Below are 18317 nucleotides of genomic sequence, written 5' to 3' on the forward strand. Positions count from 1 at the left end.
CCTCCCCTTTCTCTGCTTTGCCCGCCCAGAGAATTTGGCCCGCCCACGAGGAAAAGAGAGACATCATGGCTTGCAAACGAGCGAAGCGTGGCAGTTGGTCAAGGCCACACCCCCACCCTCCACCTTACCCCCCCTCCCCCTCCTCCTCAATAGCATTTAAAGCTACAGACACAGAAATGGCACATCCTAAGGAAAGCTCATTGTGGGACTGGCTCTAGTGGCTGTAATGGCGCTTTTCCATTACATGGTACCTGCTCGACTCGCCTCGGCTCGACTCAGTCGCGGTGCCTCGTGCTCCATTTTCCATTGCAGATTTAGTACAGGCGAGCGTGGCTGGTCATCATAGCGACGCTGCAGGAAACTGCCGTGACCGAACGCGACACACACACACAGAATGTCGAAGGTGTGTTGTTTTTGACTCTCGGCATGTGGCTGTTGCCACAGCCAGAAGAAAAATGTTGTTTCAAAAGAAGCTGGAGGCAGCAAAAAACAACACCGCTGGCTAAACTATTTAAAAATGGCGGGTTTGTTCAGGACGCCCCCGTCTGTCGCTAGCAATGATGACGCAGCGATTAGTGACGATTCTCTCCAACCAATCAGTAGTCTGCAGGTTTTCACGTCACTTTTTGGTATCGCCTCAGCTCGCTTGGAATTGGTGAGGGTGCTGAGACTGAAAAAAAACAGTAAATGTGCCATAAACCAAAACAACAAGCTAAAAAGAGGCTACAAAGCATTGTTGAGCTGCAGAGTATAATATTAATTAATTATATATATATATATATGTATTTATTATTTTTATTTATTTATTTTATTTATTTTTTTTACATTTTCCAGAAAATGAGCATCTTCTACCGTGACCGCTTGGGGGAAATATCCATACCTCTCCCAAGACGGCAGCAAGGTAAATGGAGGGATACCGCAGCTCGGCGACCTCTCGGCTCACCTTTCCCTTGCGGTGACGCAGATGTCCGGCTCGCTGCAGCCAAACTTCACCGGTTTAGCCGTTATCGACTGGGAAGAGTGGCATCCATTGTGGGAGAGAAACTTTGGAACCAAGGTTGAGTACCAGAGGCAGTCCAAGCTGCTGGTGAGACAAGAGAGACCGGATTTGTCAGAGTGGGCCGCGACATCGTTGGCAAGGCAAAAGTTTGAGGAGAGCGCTCGAAAGTTCATGGAGGAGACGCTGCGGTCGGGCGCTCAGAGATCGTCCCAAGGGACTCTGGGGGTTTTACGGATTTCCTGCCTGCTTTAATAAGCAGAAGAGAAAGACGGGTAGGACAAACATTGACTGTTGTTGCAATTTCTTTTCTTTTTTATTTTATAACTGATAATAAAGTCTTTTCTTGTTTCACTTGTGTGATCAGATCAAATCTACACAGGACGCTGCCACAGCAAGACCAAAAAGCAAAATGACCGGCTGTCCTGGCTCTGGCGTCAATCCACTGCTCTCTATCCCAGCGTCTACCTGCCACAAAGGCTGGCAGGATCCACGGATGCAGCTCTGATGGTCAGGTACAGAGAACTAAGAAACATGAAGAAATGTTCACACGCATCAAAGAGCTTCAGCCATAAGAACAACCTCAACCAAGCCTCTATGAAAACTAGTTCTTCATCTGTTATTCATCTACAGTTGAACTAAATGCTTTGCACATAGGATGTTAACTGATGGACGTTTCTTCTTCACTCAGACACAGACTGCTGGAGGCTTTGAGGGTGGCGTCTGTTTGGCACCATGGCAACAACACCAATCATGCTACTCCAGTTCTTCCCTACGCCAGCCTAGCATTCACACACACACACTCACTTTTCTTAATAAGGTGGGATTTGTTGCAACTCGTAAAAACATACACACTCATGCAAACACGTACCAATTGTCGTGTGTGTGTGTGTGTGTGTGTGTGTGTGTGTGTGTGTGTGTGTGTGTGTGTGTGTCTTGCGCAGACAGACTTGGTGCACACATTGGGGGGAGAGTGCGGCGCTGGGAGCTGCTGGAGTGGTGCTGTGGGGAGAGCTGAAATTTGCCAAATCCAAGGTATGTAATGTTTGTGAGAATGTTATTTGTGTGTGTGTGTGTGTGTGTGTGTGTGTGTTTCTGTGTAACCCTCTGCCTTCCTCCCACTCTCCAGCATCAGTGCATCCTTCTCAGAGACTACATACACACTGTCTTGGGTCCCTTGGTCCAATCGCTGAGGTCTGCCACAAAGCGCTGCAGCCTCCAACTTTGCCACGGCAATGGACGCTGCGCCAGGCGAAACCCCAGCTCTAGTTCCATGGTCTCCTCCGGTCCCGTTATGACCTCTGATCCCTGATGAAATCAACCTCCTCACTGACTCCTTCAGTGGCAAACCTTTTCACAACCACTTCCTGTGTCAGTGCTACCCGGGCTGGACTGGGCAGGAGTGTCAAGAGAAGAAGGACGAAAACAGACAGAAGAGCAAGTAACCCAAACTTTTCTATCAAGGTGTCGCCAGTAATGTAAAGTAGTAATGTCGAAATAAATTAAAGGAAATAAATACGTGAATTGTGTTTATTTTGCATACTTAAAGGTTCTATGGCATGAACATTTCACTTTATGAGGTTTTTTTAACATTAATATGAGTTCCCCTAGCCTGCCTATGGTCCCCCCAGTGGCTAGAAATGGTGATAGATGTAAACCGAGCCCTGGGTATCCTGCTCTGCCTTCTGAGAAAATGAAAGCTCAGATGGGCCGATCTGGAATCTTCCCTTTATGACGTCATGAGGGGAAAGGTTACCTCCCCTTTCTCTGCTTTGCCCGCCCAGAGAATTTGGCCCGCCCACGAGGGAAAAGAGACATCATGGCTTGCAAACGAGCAAAGCGTGGCAGTTGGTCAAGGCCACACCCCCCACCCTCCACCTTACCCCCCCCCCTCCCCCTCCTCCTCAATAGCATTTAAAGCTACAGACACAGAAATGGCACATACTAAGGAAAGCTCATTGTGGGACTGGCTCTAGTGGCTGTAATGGCGCTTTTCCATTACATGGTACCTGCTCGACTCGCCTCGGCTCGACTCAGTCGCGGTGCCTCGTGCTCCATTTTCCATTGCAGATTTAGTACAGGCGAGCGTGGCTGGTCATCATAGCGACGCTGCAGGAAACTGCCGTGACCGAACGCGACACACACACACAGAATGTCGAAGGTGTGTTGTTTTTGACTCTCGGCATGTGGCTGTTGCCACAGCCAGAAGAAAAATGTTGTTTCAAAAGAAGCTGGAGGCAGCAAAAAAAACACCGCTGGCTAAACTATTTAAAAATGGCGGGTTTGTTCAGGACGCCCCCGTCTGTCGCTAGCAATGATGACGCAGCGATTAGTGACGATTCTCTCCAACCAATCAGTAGTCTGCAGGTTTTCACGTCACTTTTTGGTATCGCCTCAGCTCGCTTGGAACCTCGACGGAGGTGATACTAAAAAAAGTACCTGTTAGCAGGTATCAGGGACTTTCTTTCCACCAAAAAAGGCAAGTATAGTCGAGTCGAGCAAGTACCATGTAATGGAAAAACGCCATAATTCTGCACCAAGGCTGAATTTCAGGAAAGAGACTTCAGATACAGTATTAGGGGAACACTGAGGCCTATATAACAGCATCCAAAAATCAGCATGTCATAGGACCTTTAAAAAAAGGGTGGAACTCATATTAAAATCCATAATACAAATAGATATGCATACAAATCAGATTTTAATAACATCACCTCAAAGTGCTAATTCTCCAGAGATGAGCTATTTATTTTCTGTTCATCATATGAGGAAGTTGTTTTTACTGCAGTGAACAGTATCTGTTTGCAGCAGGAACAACTCATGGCTTTGTCTGAGGACATTCAAATCTGCTCCTTTTTAAAAGATGTGATTCTTTGGTGAAAATCAGCAAGATATGTAGCAATTATGACATTATTACGCACAGTGTATGAACTGTTAAATAACTGATAATTATATATTTATTATCATATGCTAAAATTTGTGGTTGAAGTCATTAACCTTTGCTTAATGTAACCTTGTTTTAATCAAGAAAGAGCAAAACAAGTTAACAGAAACATGCTTGGAAAACAGTATTGTCTTTGTTGTCGTATTTAATGATTTGGCTTTCAAATCAAAGTCAGTTTTACTTTTTATCAGTCCATCACATTTTTACTGTGTTGAAGTGTCAATAATGCTGAATCGTTAAGACATTAAACGTGTATTAATGCAATGTTATGAGATATACTTTCTCTATTCATTTAATCCAACCAGTTCAGCTGCTTTAATAACCGCGTCATCACGGAGAAAAAAAGTATTTTAGTTCATTCAAAAGTTCTTTTCATAGTTAACTTACCAGGGCTAGAGAGAGTAAAAATGTTTTCAGAAACCTCCTTTCTCTCAACTACATAGTTCCATCAGTTAGATTTCGTCTTGAATCACAGGCAACACTTAGAGAACATTGTAACAAATGTTTCCTCTTCAGGGAAAAATCCACTGAAAAACAGTTTTACTGTAATTTAAAGCATCTCATGTCCAGTGTATGTATGTGTGTATGTGTCCATATTATGTCCCTCCTCTCATGGCTGTCAGGTTGTGTCTCAGTGCCTGCAGTTCTTGGATCAGCAGTGACAGCTCTGTGGCTGCGGCCTCTTTCTCCCTCACCGCCTCAGTCAGCATCCGGACTGCGCCGCCCTGCTGGACTGGAGGCGGAACAGACACAAAGGCATACTGTCAGTTTGTCCCATAGACCTCTGCATGTGGTTTGTCCATCTTAAGTTCAATTCACAGACATGTTTTAAAACTTTCTAGTGATTACATAACATAACTTGAGGTAAAAAAAAATTAAATTGCAAGTAACATGATACATGCAAAGACATCTGGAGAAACAAACTGGTTGAAGCGTAATTCATAGAGCCAGGAAATACAAATTATCCAGGAAATATCAGGGGAAACGAATGCAAGTGAATGAATATGAAATCTCACCCAAAAAGTAGAAGATGAGTAACACTGTTAGCAGAAGCAAAGTGATAATAGCACAGCCCATGGCATAGGCACGCGATGAACTGGGTGTCAACATATCCTGTAGACGACTCTGCCATTTGCTGCTGACTGGACGGCCTCTTTGATTGACGGCTGTCATGTCACTTGTGTAGAGATTCCCATTCGAGGAGGGGGAGTAAGCAGGACGAGGAGGCCTCGTCCCTGAAATCATAGACAGAGTGAATGAGTGTTAATGTGAGGGTGCTTCTGTAGCTAGTTCAAAGTGTGTGTGTGTGTGTGTGTGTGTACCTTTTGGGGGGGGAGGGGGGGTGCGTGCGTGTGTGTGTGTGCGTGTGTGTGTGTGTGTGTGTGTGTGTGTGTGTGTGTGTGTGTGTTGTGTGTGTGTGTGTGTGTGTGTGTGTGTGTGTGTGTGTGTGTGTGTGTGTGTGTGTACCTTTGTGGCTGTGTTCAGAGTGTGTGTGTGTGTGTGTGTGTACCTTTGTGGCTGTGTTCGGGGTGTGTTCGGTGGAGATCGTTGATAGAGTCCACTGAATGTAGCTCGATCTCGGTGAGATCTCTGTCGCTGACCCTGTAGAACTGAGGGGTGGTCTGGGAGGAAGGAGGCCTCGACATCTCGCCTCCTCTTGAGCGATTGATAAATGATAAGACTGCCAGATGACACTCTACTAGTCAACACCTTTCCAGTGAATATATCTGGAAGCTGTATAATCTTCCTAAAGGTGTGCTATCTTCCAAAGGCCATGCGAGGCAACTTCTTAAAAAAACTTTTAAGAAAAAGAGATCCACTAAGAGGGAGGGAATTGGGCTCTCAACAACATAACTGGCTTTTGACCAGTTTGTAATTATAATGTCAGCTACACAAAAACAATGTTTTTTATGTCAATGCTACTTTTTCATTCCAAGACTGAGACGCAAAGTAAATAGAGGGATTTAGTGATTTATCAAGGTCAGCTTTTTATTATGTGTTGATAATACAAAGTTAGACCTGTGAACAGTTCTTCTTGCTTGCTTCATACGAGGTTGTTATTTACTTGCCTTACATTAATAGATGGAATTGTTTGTTCTATTTGGATCTATTTCCATCTTATCTAAATCTCAAATATGTTGGTAATTAATAGAGATGAGAATGGGTTGGTTCTGAAAGTGGAAGAGAAAGGAGGGAGCGAATTAGAAGATTCTGTAGTTAAAACAAAAATAGAGCAGTAGGCCGGCATGTAAGGATGTATCATGTGAGAGGGCAGGAAAACATCTTGTTTTCTATTTCAAGACAAAACAAACAGGTCATGTGAATAGCTGATTTATCAGAGCTATTAATAGAGCTGGTTGTCAGTCCCATAAAGGCCCAATGTTGCTGGACTTTAAATCAAGGACCAAAGGACAGAACAGGCTCCTGTCTAATGACTAACTGAATGATTGAATGGATGACTACCTGATTTACAGGCTACCTTACTCTACTCAAGACAAAATCAAGTGTAACCAGACCAGGTCTGTTTTATTGTATAAAATAGGTGTAGAGAATACTGTTATTCTCTTCCCACTTACCATCTGTCACCACGAACAAGAGCTGTGTTGGGTTTTATTGTGTTTGCTTGTTTGTTCTTGTCAATCTGTCGCTCTTCTTGTTCACCCAGTCTCCTCACACTCAGACACCCGATTACCAAAACAGCACCCACAGAAGCAGCAATGAGATACATTTAATATCCACACAAGTTATCCAGGAGCCACACAATGACTAAAGTAATCCAACTGAAACTCAGATGAAATCCCAACAAACGAGTAAGTGTTGCCAGTAAAATCCTTGATGTATGAAAGCAAAACGGAATCTCCAGGTTTTGCCTCAGGGTCCTGCTGGTGTGTGTGTCACTGAACAACTGTAGGCCACCCCCTCTACAAAGTATGTTTGTGTGTGTCTATGTTCTGATTTAGCCCACCCTCGCTGCCCTGCGAGAGAGGTAGAGCAAGCTATAGACATGGAGAGAGAGAGAGAGAGAGAGCAAGTCTTCTCAGCCCTATTACCCCCCCCTCAAACATGCTCACGCACACACCCAACCCTGCAGGCCTTCAAGGCCAAAAATAGCTGCAGAGGCATGGGGTATTATTAGTTTCACAGGCCAAAGGATGACTCAATGATCTGGGTGGAGGGCATGATGGGGTACATAGGGATAAACACACACACAAATACGCACATGAACAAATATTGGGTACACAGTCAGGTGAACAGATGACAAATGTCTTGATTTCCGTGGGATAAATAAGAATAGAGCAATTGGCAAAATCCAGCTCTTAGACATATCATTTCCTATTTTTTACGGTAAAATTTGTAATTGAAAAATGTACAATGAGCATAATGGAGACTTTTGGTCTGATACTACATGCTTTAATATTATACATGAATGCTGGTAAAGGACACAGTTCTTCTCTATTCACAGTACAGCATGAAGAGGCAGCTGAAATGCGCTGTTTTCCAAAAACAACATCAAAAGTAACTTTGCTTTTTAAAGTCCATACATATAGCGTGTGTAAGGATCCTGTTGGCTCAGCAATTTATGGCATAAGCCATTTAACACCCTCCATGATGTTTCCTGTCACTTCTCAGTTGTGCAAATTGTGCAAAATCAGTCTGTGTGCTAAATATGTGTGCTTTTAATGTTGTAAATTAGCTATTGAGATAAAAAAATAAATAAAAAAAAAAGAAGTAATTTGTTAGTTCACAGTTGTCTTGCCCCTGTTGACCCACTGACAGCCACTTCCCTCAAAAGGAGGAAACAGTAGAATGGGGTGTAACTGAGATAGCCTGCTAACTTTTTGCATCTGTCATGGCATCACATCCTCTTAAGAACAATTGCATATATTATCTTTGTTTGATAAGATAAGGGCGAATCATCAAACAGTGCACTCCTGCAGGGCAAACAGGCTCATCAACTACATATCCCACAAGACTTAGCGCCTCCCTCCAATCGCTGCTGCTTTATGTGTTTTTTTGCTAGAAGAGCAGAAATTCCAGAGTGTGCTCCGTAGTTTAGCAACACAGCGGAAGTGTTACCCGTCCGTCAGGCGTGTGTGTGAGAGAGAGTTTAGCGGGGACTCAGGTGGCATGATGTGGGCTCGTCTGCTGGTTGGTGTCGGGGGTTCGGGGCTCGGACTGCGGGCTTCCAGGGACGGTTTTCTGCGGGTCGTTGGAGCTGGATGTGCAGGGAAGAGACAGGCTTCAAGTGCAGATGTAAGTGGACCGTGAAGTGTCGCGGCACGGTAGACTTCTATCGCTAAAACTTATCCAAAGTGCTTGTGCATTTCTTTGGTTAAAGCAGCTTAATCAGTTTTTTTTGACGCGATGATGACATGTTGTACAACGTTTTCAACGTTCTTACCTTTTAAGTTTGCGTCTCTCATGTTATCAGTACAATATTCCAATACTGATTATTTTACAGTATCTGGGGCCCTCTAGTGTCTAGATTTTAGGCATATAATGTGTTAATTGTCCTCAGTAGTAGGCCTATGCTTTATGCCAGATTTCTAATTTCCTGGATATATTTAAAATTTAGGTTGCAAAAAAAAAAAATCAAGGTTTTCAGTATACAGTGAGTGTTTGTGGTGTCAATGTTGGAGCTATTTTGGCTAGCATTTGAAAGTCACCCCAGAAAACCTCAGAATAAATCCCTGGCTCTTTTAGTGTTACTGCATATTACAATAATGACATCGAAGTGTATCACTGTCACAGCAGCAGTCAGTTCATGCAGACATAATGTACGTCTGTCCCAGCAGACTCCCTCGCGCCCTGTGCCTGCTTCACTTCACTGATCCGCACAATGTGATTATATTAAAACCACGAGTGACTGACTCTACAGTACTGTCTGTCAGCATGATCTCTGCTATCTCAATGTGGGGCTTTGAATTGCGACCTTACCCAGATTCATTAATGCAATCGTTCAGCAATGTATTCATTAATGTCATTATGAATAAAATGATCAGCAGCATGACCAAAAGTTCTGCAATTTTCTGCTGCGAAGATAAAGTTCTTATTTGTGTATCCTTTTTCTAAATGATCAGTCAAACATAATATGTCAGGAGTGTTGCACAAAGCAAAAGGGGTAAATGGACTACATTTCTGTAATCTGTAGTAGTTCATTAAGTGGATGTGTGGTGTGTGTGTGTGTGTGTGTGTGTGTGTGTGTGTGTGTATTACAACCATAATAACCACCTCTCCTTTGTTCATTAAAATTAATATCTGACTTTGGACTTGAACAATTTTACAACAAAACAATAAAGTGTTATGTAAATTGCCGACACACTCTGCCCCATAATGCAATTCTGCTGCTGCACTGATAATCACCCCCTTCATTGGCTGGTTCAAAGGTCAGAAAGCATGGCAGAAGGAACAGAACACGGCAGCATAGAAAGGACTGACCTATCGTTCTACCATTTGACAAGTATAAGCATCTTGCAATACGTTACAGTGGTTGGATTGTTTTTACATTTAAAAATACCATATAGGCTAACAATCAAATATTTAAGTATTTGTACAAACATCACTGACGATTTAAATATTGTATAGCTATTCAAAAATCCTAATTGCAGGACCTGTAAGATACATCATTTCAACCATTTAGTATTATAATTAATATATCAAAATTCACTCGCTGTATTCCCTGTGTTTCTTTTTTTTCTACATTAAGTATACTGTTTTACCCCCCCCAGGCTGACTTGAAGAAGACTCCGCTGTTTGACTTCCACAGGGAGCAGGGGGGAAAGATGGTGGGGTTTGCAGGCTGGAGTATGCCTGTCCAGTACAAAGACAGTCACATCGCCTCACACATGCACACCAGAGAGCACTGCTCCATCTTCGATGTCAGCCACATGCTGCAGGTGAGACGACTGTAAACGGACACACACACACAAATACATACAGTACACTCCTGAACACAGGTAAACAAATACACATATACTGTACAAACTCACATATCAGGTTCATAGACACACATTGTCATTATACAAAAACAGCACTTTGTCAAGTAGATTTGTTTTGATCCACCAACCAACCCACCAGAAAACAAATTGCCATTGCTGTGTTTAAATATCAGTCCTTCCAGAAAAATGCGGAGTTTTTTTGTGATTGTTGTGGGGCAAAAATCCTTGATTATGCGGCATGTTTTCTTAATAAATGCGATGGAATATGCGGGATGTTTATGCAATTTTATGCGATGAAATTGCGGGAACTTGCAAAAACTGCATTTTCATCATGGCTGCATCGCGGAATTACGTCACTTCATAACATTCCCATGGCAACAGGGGAAAATGGCTGCTCTTGTGTGAAGTAAACGCAACATTTTTCAACTTTCTGCTAAGATATATGTGACTTTTTTGCAACGAAAATGTGGGGATTATGAAATCATGCAAGCCTTGCATATTTTGCGCGGAAAATGGCAATTTATGCGGCGAAAGTGCGCCGTATTTTTAAAAAAAAAAGCGGCCCCCGCATAAATATGCGGACTTTGGCTGATTGAATTATGCGATCGCATAATCGCATTTCTTCTGGAGGGACTGAAATATATCCTTTGCATTTTTTTTTTGTCAGACCAAAGTACACGGCAAAGACAGGGTGAAGTTCATGGAGTCTCTAGTAGTCGCAGATATTGCAGAACTCAAGGACAACCAGGTGAGATGAAGAATTGTTTCATGTTCAACCTGCAAAAACTATTTTGTTTGTCCACTTACATAGACATAATATAATCTTTTAAGTTGATACGGGGAACTTGTTAGCTAACAGTTGGGTATTTAAACATTCAGCAGATACATGAGCATGCATTTGGAGTGTTTATGGCCACCTGATGAATGTCGGTCCAGTACTCGATTTTTTGCTCCTTTTTGCTCTCCACCAACTCCTGAGGGAAATATATGGCTCTTTAGCTTCTACATGCTCCACTATGTTAACCTGCTAGTCGCTAACTGTGGCTGTTTGGTGCTGAGCAAGTAGTGTACAGTGTTTTATTTCTTTTGCGTTTTTTTGGCTGAAAACAGCTGCCTGTTACATCTCGAAACAAAGCTGATGAAAGCAGTGTGAGTGAAACAAAACAGAAAAGTTGTGGACCAGCATACCAAAACAATGAGCTGAAAGACTCTAAAATGCACCTTTCAGCTGAGAGGAACTGCAGAGTCGGCTAATTATAGCAGCGTTAAAGGAAAAGAAAGTACAAGTGATAAGAAATTATTCTATAACACTGACTGTGTTAAAAGAAAGCATCAATGTTTTGTGGCGTTTCAGGGCCCACCTCCATCTAAGTCCACATTTCAAGACAAAACATCATAAAGGGACAAAAAGGCTTGTCTTACTCTAAACCCCAAACAAATGTAGCGGATAAATGCGACTTCTTACTGACTGTCTGACTGCAGTTTTGTCTCGTCACTTGTGACTCCTTTTATAGACCGTTCTCAAAAGGCACCACGGCCAAAGCCTCTGAAATGAGACATAGTTTAGAATTGTGGTAGACTAGATTGTGGTTCTCCATCAGGTTAATCCTTAATGGATTTGAGATACATTCACGCCTGTATTAAGAGGTGTACACTTTTGAATCATTTCAGATTTTCACCAACAAATACCTAAAGTTTAAAAAAAAGGAGTAGTTTGGTTAAACCGATTTTGGATAAAATCCAGGTGAAAAGGAATCCAAAGGTTTTCTGCTACAAAAAGACTTTAGTTCCCCCCCAGACAGAAATAATGAGCCCTATGATTGGATCATCTAAGACACATTTATTGTGAATGAGTCTTTGCATTAGGTAACATGTTCACCCACTTATGTTTTTGTCTCCCCACCCTCACCAGGGTACATTGTCCCTCTTCACCACTGAGAAAGGAGGGATTATTGATGACCTCATTGTGACAAAGACAGACCAGGGCTACCTCTACGTAGTCTCCAACGCTGGCTGCGCCGACAAGGACTCGGCTCATATGAAGGTAAATATGCAGACAGAGAGTGAGTGTAGTCAGACAGGTCTGGCGTGTGGTAGACTCTATAGAGTGTCTGACATGTGTGTGTGTGTGTGTGTGTGTGTGTTGCCTATTAGGCCAGACTGGCAGAGTTCAAAGCTGCAGGTTTTGATGTGGATCTGGAGTTTCTTGATGAAGCGCTGATTGCTCTGCAAGGTAAAATATTCTTCCTTACTTCATTCCTTTCCCCCACCCTCTATTTTTCTCCCGCATGTCAGCCCATCATTCTTCTGCCTTTCATCTTGTTTTCCTCCCTCTATCTTGATCTCCCTTCTATTTCATTTCTCTCTTGCCCCAGTGTATGTTTCATTATATCATTTTTGTTTTTGCTCCTCACTGAATCTCTTGTTCATTGGCTATTTCACATCCTTTGTGTAGGACTCTCCTACACAAAGATAGTAGGTTGTAGTTTATGTAGATAGCTTATCAGTTGCTTATAGAGTTGTGTGTTGCCAGGTCCATCCATGTCTCAGGTGCTCCAGGAGGGGCTGAAAGAGGACCTCAGTAAGCTGACATTTATGACCTCCACCTTGGCCACTGTGTTTGGTATTCCTGGCTGCAGGGTCACTCGCTGTGGATACACTGGAGAGGACGGTGTGGAGGTCAGCATCTCTCCTTCTCTACTTCGCTACTTTCTCACATTTGTAGATTTCCCCCCCGCCATGAATGTGTCTACTGAATTTCTCTCTGAGACGTATCTCTCAGGATCACAGATGTGATCCTCATGGTGGCAGTAGAGGAAAAGTTAGGGGATCACCAAAGTCAGTGAGATTCATCCGTTTGGATACCACCATAAGGATCTGTGCAAAATTCGATGGCAATCCATACAATATTTCAGTCTGGACTAAACAGAGGGACCAAAGACACACTGACAGACCAATAGACAGACATTACCATCCATAGCCACTGGCTAATAAACAATACAAATGTTTTGTGTATGCACACCTTTTGCTTCTCCTGGGTGCCATTGTTCTCAGAAAAGAAATCACTTTATTTCTCTGAAAACAAAAGTGAGTGTTTCTTTGTATCTGATAGTTGACTCCCGACTCCTCCCCCCCCCCCCCCCCCCCAGTGGCAGACTTTCATTTCAATATGGATGAGTTAAAAAGCTGTTTCCAGTTCATAATTTCCATTAAATCTCTTTGGATGGAGACCCAGCGCTACAATCTGTCTGTGTCTCTGTCTCTGTGTCCCAGATCTCCGTCCCTCAGTCCAGAGTGGTGGAGCTGACGGAGAAGCTGCTGGTTAACGGCGAGGTGAAGCTGGCCGGTCTGGGCGCCAGGGACAGTCTGCGGCTGGAGGCGGGGCTTTGTCTCTATGGCAATGACATAGATGAGACCACCACGCCTGTGGAGGGCACCCTAGTCTGGACCATAGGTAAGCTTTTAGTGTTCATTACAAAAATATTTTTATTAATTGTATTCAATTATATTGATAAAAATGTATCAATTGACAGTGTGTGACGTGAGAGGCGTTGAACCTACACAGAATTATCACCCAAAGCTGGATATCCCCTCGGCTTAAAGGACAAATCCAGCGCAAAATGAACCTAGGGGTTAATAACACGTGTACCGAGTCGACCGTTCTCTGGGATTAGTTTTCATGCTAATTGAATGTGACCAGTTTTAGCGCAAATCGCTAATTAGCTTATAACGCTAATCGTCGGGGCAAGGGTAAAGTAAAAAGAAATCGCTATTTCTATACCGCTAACAAGGCTCAAAATGGCACCACACTTCAATGGTAGCATAATAAGGGTCCCTACATGTTAACTGAAAGAACTTTGTAAGTGTACAGACAGTTTATTAAAATGATAGTTTATAAAGACAGTACCGTTAACGTATACAGGCAGGTGCCATCTTGGGAAAACAGTCACGACCAGTCGAATGACGAATGCCGTGCTTGAGCTATGTTACTGGTTGCACGGCGTTCGACGTTCGACTAATTAGCGGTTTGCGCTAAAACTGGTCATATTCGATTAGCATGAAAACAAATCCCAGAGAACGCTTGACTCGGTACACGTGTTATTAACCCATGGGTTCATTTTGCGCCGGATTTGTCCTTTTAACAGAGCTTCATTTTAGCGAGTTACAGCTCATGGTTTAGCTGTCTGGACTACAACTTTACTGTTTTGGTTCACTGTCAACACTCTCATAGCCAGGGGCAGGAATTTTTGACGGGTGGCAACATATGGCAGACGTATATATACTGAATTTTATCACAGTTTGATGAGAAATAGTATGTACACACTACAAAAGGGCACAGGCTGCCAAAGGCATTAAGGTAAGACACAGGTGATGAGTGGCAGATGTGTGAGAGGGGAAGCAAACAGTTTTTGACTGTGTCAGAGAGGCAGCGTTGCAGGTAGCATTTGTACAAGATTAGGAACTGTCATTGATTAGTTATAACCATCAGACTGTGTTAACACACACTAACATTTTATCCTGGGAGAGTATTTTTAGGTTAATTTGTTTAATTTTTTTAATTTAATCTGAGCAAGAGATCTAAGATACATTCTACACAAAATATTAAAACTCATCTCCCCATCTCATCACACTTTCACACTGACAACTTTCCCTAATTATTCATATTTAAGCAAACATGAATTTTTATATTTATTTGATGTCTAAGCAATGTCTCTTAGATTTTATAAAAATGTCCATCTTTGTCATTTGTCGTTCTTATTCATATCTAACTTAGTATATATGCAGCAACAATTTTCCATACCATGTGGACCAGCTCGACTGGAGATCGTTGGTGATGGCCCAGGCACTCTGCTTTCCCTTTCACTGTATGAGCCCTGCACGTTATCTTGTCTCTCGCTTTCTCCCTCCTCATCTTGGTGATGCTCTCCCTCCATATCTTCACCGCTGTGGTGTTCTCCCACCTCCTCCTGTCCCTGGTCGCCTTGGCCTTGTAGGCTATTCTATCTCTGTCACGTTTCTGTTGCCCTTTTCTCTCCACCTCGTCTTCGTCTTGTCTCTCTCCTTCCACCTCTTTTCTCTCTCCTTCCACCTCATCTTCTCCGTCTACCTTGCTCAGTTCATTTTCTATTTCTCTCGCGTTTCTCTTTGGTGAGAAAAAACTACATGCTACCTTTCCTCTTCATTTCTATAAGATTAAAAGTAATTTTACAATGTTTTCCTTGACAGACGTTGAATCAATATTAGCTTTTGTAGCCTACTTTACACAGAACAAACTTCAGACCTAAGTAACATTATATGTATAGTTAGCAAAATAACGTTCTTCAACCTGATTTTTATCATCTCAAAATCAGCATCGCAACTATGCTAGCACTGTGCTTTCGTTATAATTTCATTTCTTGATAGTTAATCCGTTTTGACCTCTTTCCTCCTGTGTCTCCTTTCCTCACGACTCCTGGCTCCCTCGCTTTCCAAACAAATCAGGCGCTCTGGCGTCATCTCGTGCTGCATTCACTGCAGTCGGACATTGGAGATTTGCACTCATAAATTGTCAAATTGGCCATAACGTTTAATTCGTTGCTGCCAACTGGGGTGGCAGCAGGGGTGGCAAGGCTTTTTAGGGTGGCATTTGCCACCCTATGCCACCCCGGTAGATCCGCCCCTGCTCATAGCGTCATTTCCAGCCACAGCAGCCAGCTGTTTCCAGTGAAAAGGCTCTTAAAAACCCACAGTACACTACCTGCTCAACACCAAACGGAAGACAGACACAGTTAGTGACCATCTGGTGAACATAGTGAAGCATTTAGCGCTTTACTTGAGCTTTGAATATACTTTACTTGAGCTTTGTCTTCTCATACACAGGAAAGCGTCGGCGTCAGGCCAAGGATTTCCCCGGCGCTGACATCATTGTACCTCAGATCAAAGCCAAGACAGCCAGGAAAAGGGTCGGTCTGGTGTCTACTGGCCCCCCTGTCAGACAACACACACCCATACTCGGCCCCGATGGGAAGGTCATAGGTCAGAAAACAAACACGGTGGAAGTGGTAGACATGAGAGAGCTGTGGTACCTCTGTATTTCAGTTAAAAGTGGTGCAACACCAGTGGAAGGAAATCACTGCTGGAGTAAACGTGAAATAAAGTTAACAGGATTTAGTTTTAACCTAAGGTTAAGACTTAAAATAACACAAAGCACCAACACTGACACAAAAAAGAGTTGATGTTAAAGCCACAATGTGTAGAATTTTTAACATGCATTGCTGTGTCATTTGTGGAACTACCACTGGGGGTCGCCAAAGTCAGACATTTGCAAATCCTACACATTGTGGCTTTAATATATCAAATTTAATTTAAAATGTTTAGTTTAGTTTGACATCATACCATGAATACCATATCAATGTGATTAATATAAATTATATTAATTCTAGTTTTTGTAACAGATTTTCATATGTTATTTTGTATGCATAAGCCAAATTGTGAGATATATTAATATTGAAAATAATCCTTATTTTCAAGTATACCGCCAGTCCCAGCATGTAGTGGTTGAATGAATGAACGAGTGAATGAATAATAATAAAGTGTAAGTAGCCAAAGATTGAGTTAATGAATGAGTCCGTGTGCTGCTCAGGAAGTAAACCTGAACCATAGAATAGGATAACTTAAAATGTCTACCAAATGTTTTTATTCTGGCTCGCTATCTTTTTTTCTCTCTGAAGATGTGGCCAGTCAGGGTGTCAGATAGAGATTTCCAAGGTGTGATCTATTCTTTGCCTTTTTATTTAGGTGAGGTGACCAGCGGCTGCCCCTCTCCCTGCCTAAAAAAGAACGTTGCCATGGGTTACGTGGATGCGACATTCGCTAAGCACGGAACAGCCATCCAGGTCGAGGTCAGGAAAAAAGCAGTGCCCGCCACCGTCAGCAAAATGCCCTTCGTCCCCACCAACTACTATTTTGGATAGGACACACACACACACACACACACACACACGCACACACGCATACACGCATACACACACAGTACACTCACACTGGATCATTCCAGGACACCATGGTCCCATATTCACCAATGCTTCCCCCTTCTGTTTACCTCCAACAATGCAATTCTTCATTGGTGAGTCCTCTGAGAGAAAAGTATCACCAAAATGGTAACTATTATACAATACAGTATGTGTACTGGAAATAAATTACAAGCAGTATTGCTGAGTCCAAGATATTATGTATGACAATATGGGCCTCGATTCCGGCTTCTGTTTCGTAGACCAAGTTCTGTCTTTTCTTTTTCTATTTTATAAGTGCACAGCAGGTTAAATGGAATCTACTTACTGCACTTTAGGTAAGAACAGAAACAGTGAGGCTGTGTGGATCTATTAAACACAAGGATTAAATTAACATTTTGTTGTAGAATATTTTTATGGTAGGTTTTGCTAATGAAACATGATGTCATTTACTCTGTCACTGCTGGACCAAAACAAAGATGCCAAATGGTTCTTTTGATGTTAAAACACTACATGTCTGCATTTTTTTCTCAAGGTCTTTCAAATACCACAGAACCACATTTCTAATCCTATTATTGTTGGTAAACGGCTTGATCAATGGAGGTTAAACAGGGCCAACTGTATAATAATTATAATAGTAATAATACTCCTTTCAACACAAAACCCCTGTCTGAAATATGCTAATTAACACAAATGTGCCAGTGAAGTTGGTGGAATTGCCATGTTTGTGTTAATTAGCATATTTTCCATGGAGTTTTTGTTTAGAGGGGTTTTGAGGGAGTTCCAGTTTGCTCTGTTGATATGGTCAAAACCCTGACCTCCACATCAAATAAAACCTGACCAGACTGTTTATCATATGGTAATATGATAAGGCTGAAAGAGAAATTTACACTACATGTGGTACAATGATAATCTAACTTGAAAATCATATGTTTGTTCTGTCTGGCAACTAATGAAATATGATTTCATTGTCTCTGGACTTTCTGTGGAGCTCTGAATGTATTATTTAGTGAAAATAATAAGATACTTAATATAGAAATAATACTAAAGATTCATAGGTTGTCGGTTTTTGCCATCACTGTCTTGAAGGTGCACTTTTAGCATCACTGTGGATTTTAATATTTCACTGAATTTGTATGTAAACATTTTGAATAACATTGTTTATTTAATTAGAAAATATCTTCTTTTTATTAAAAGACAATTTCATTTTCATTTCCCCATGACCCGCTGTCATTTTACTACTGAACTGGACACTGATATGAAAATAAGATTGCATAAATGTTTTTTTTTTTTTTTTTACAAGACATTCGTCTTCACATTATTGTGGTAAGTCAGTCTGGCAAAAATGTTGGCTCCCAAAGAAGGGCCTGGAGGGGCACAGAGATATAGAATAGGATTAGGGCCTCCGAGTCTCTCAAAATTTGACTCTTTGAAAATTCAAATTGTGGCAA

The 18317-nt window shown here is 42.2% G+C and overlaps 2 protein-coding genes and 1 pseudogene across 3 annotated transcripts; 2 read left to right on the plus strand and 1 right to left on the minus strand.

Moving 5' to 3' along the window:
* Positions 1 to 837: 837 nt before the first annotated feature.
* Positions 838 to 2504, plus strand: LOC144520258 (hyaluronidase-3-like; annotated as a pseudogene). Its single transcript, XR_013502199.1, has 6 exons — positions 838 to 1272; positions 1365 to 1512; positions 1689 to 1817; positions 1942 to 2032; positions 2127 to 2291; positions 2332 to 2504. The product of XR_013502199.1 is annotated as a hyaluronidase-3-like (transcript).
* Positions 2505 to 2966: 462 nt separating this feature from the next.
* On the minus strand, positions 2967 to 6838 carry LOC144520259 (uncharacterized). Its single transcript, XM_078253926.1, has 4 exons — positions 6515 to 6838; positions 5449 to 6109; positions 4955 to 5173; positions 2967 to 4671 (listed from the first exon to the last, which is right to left on the minus strand). Exons 2-4 carry the CDS (start codon positions 5582 to 5584, stop codon positions 4535 to 4537), a joined length of 492 nt encoding a protein of 163 aa, XP_078110052.1. The 5' UTR covers positions 5585 to 6109; positions 6515 to 6838; the 3' UTR covers positions 2967 to 4534.
* Positions 6839 to 7942: 1104 nt separating this feature from the next.
* On the plus strand, positions 7943 to 18082 carry amt (aminomethyltransferase). The gene is made up of 9 exons (XM_078254566.1): positions 7943 to 8192; positions 9668 to 9835; positions 10545 to 10625; positions 11790 to 11921; positions 12032 to 12110; positions 12411 to 12556; positions 13151 to 13331; positions 15737 to 15892; positions 16655 to 18082. Exons 1-9 carry the CDS (start codon positions 8067 to 8069, stop codon positions 16828 to 16830), a joined length of 1245 nt encoding a protein of 414 aa, XP_078110692.1. The 5' UTR covers positions 7943 to 8066; the 3' UTR covers positions 16831 to 18082.
* Positions 18083 to 18317: the final 235 nt, after the last annotated feature.

This window comes from Sander vitreus, chromosome 7, assembly GCF_031162955.1.
Source record: "Sander vitreus isolate 19-12246 chromosome 7, sanVit1, whole genome shotgun sequence".
In the NCBI taxonomy this organism is placed as follows: domain Eukaryota; kingdom Metazoa; phylum Chordata; class Actinopteri; order Perciformes; family Percidae; genus Sander; species Sander vitreus.

Excerpts from the sequence above, each read along its gene's own strand:
- amt (XM_078254566.1), top strand. The coding sequence starts at position 8,067 with ATGATGTGGGCTCGTCTGCTGGTTGGTGTCGGGGGTTCGGGGCTCGGA. Across the intron at positions 12,557-13,150 it reads CTGGAGAGGACGGTGTGGAG|ATCTCCGTCCCTCAGTCCAG; the intron begins GTCAGCATCTCT and ends TCTGTGTCCCAG. Across the intron at positions 15,893-16,654 it reads CCCCGATGGGAAGGTCATAG|GTGAGGTGACCAGCGGCTGC; the intron begins GTCAGAAAACAA and ends CTTTTTATTTAG.
- LOC144520259 (XM_078253926.1), bottom strand. The coding sequence starts at position 5,584 with ATGTCGAGGCCTCCTTCCTCCCAGACCACCCCTCAGTTCTACAGGGTC. Across the intron at positions 5,174-5,448 it reads CCCCGAACACAGCCACAAAG|GGACGAGGCCTCCTCGTCCT; the intron begins GTACACACACAC and ends CTATGATTTCAG. Across the intron at positions 4,672-4,954 it reads ACTCATCTTCTACTTTTTGG|TCCAGCAGGGCGGCGCAGTC; the intron begins GTGAGATTTCAT and ends TTCCGCCTCCAG.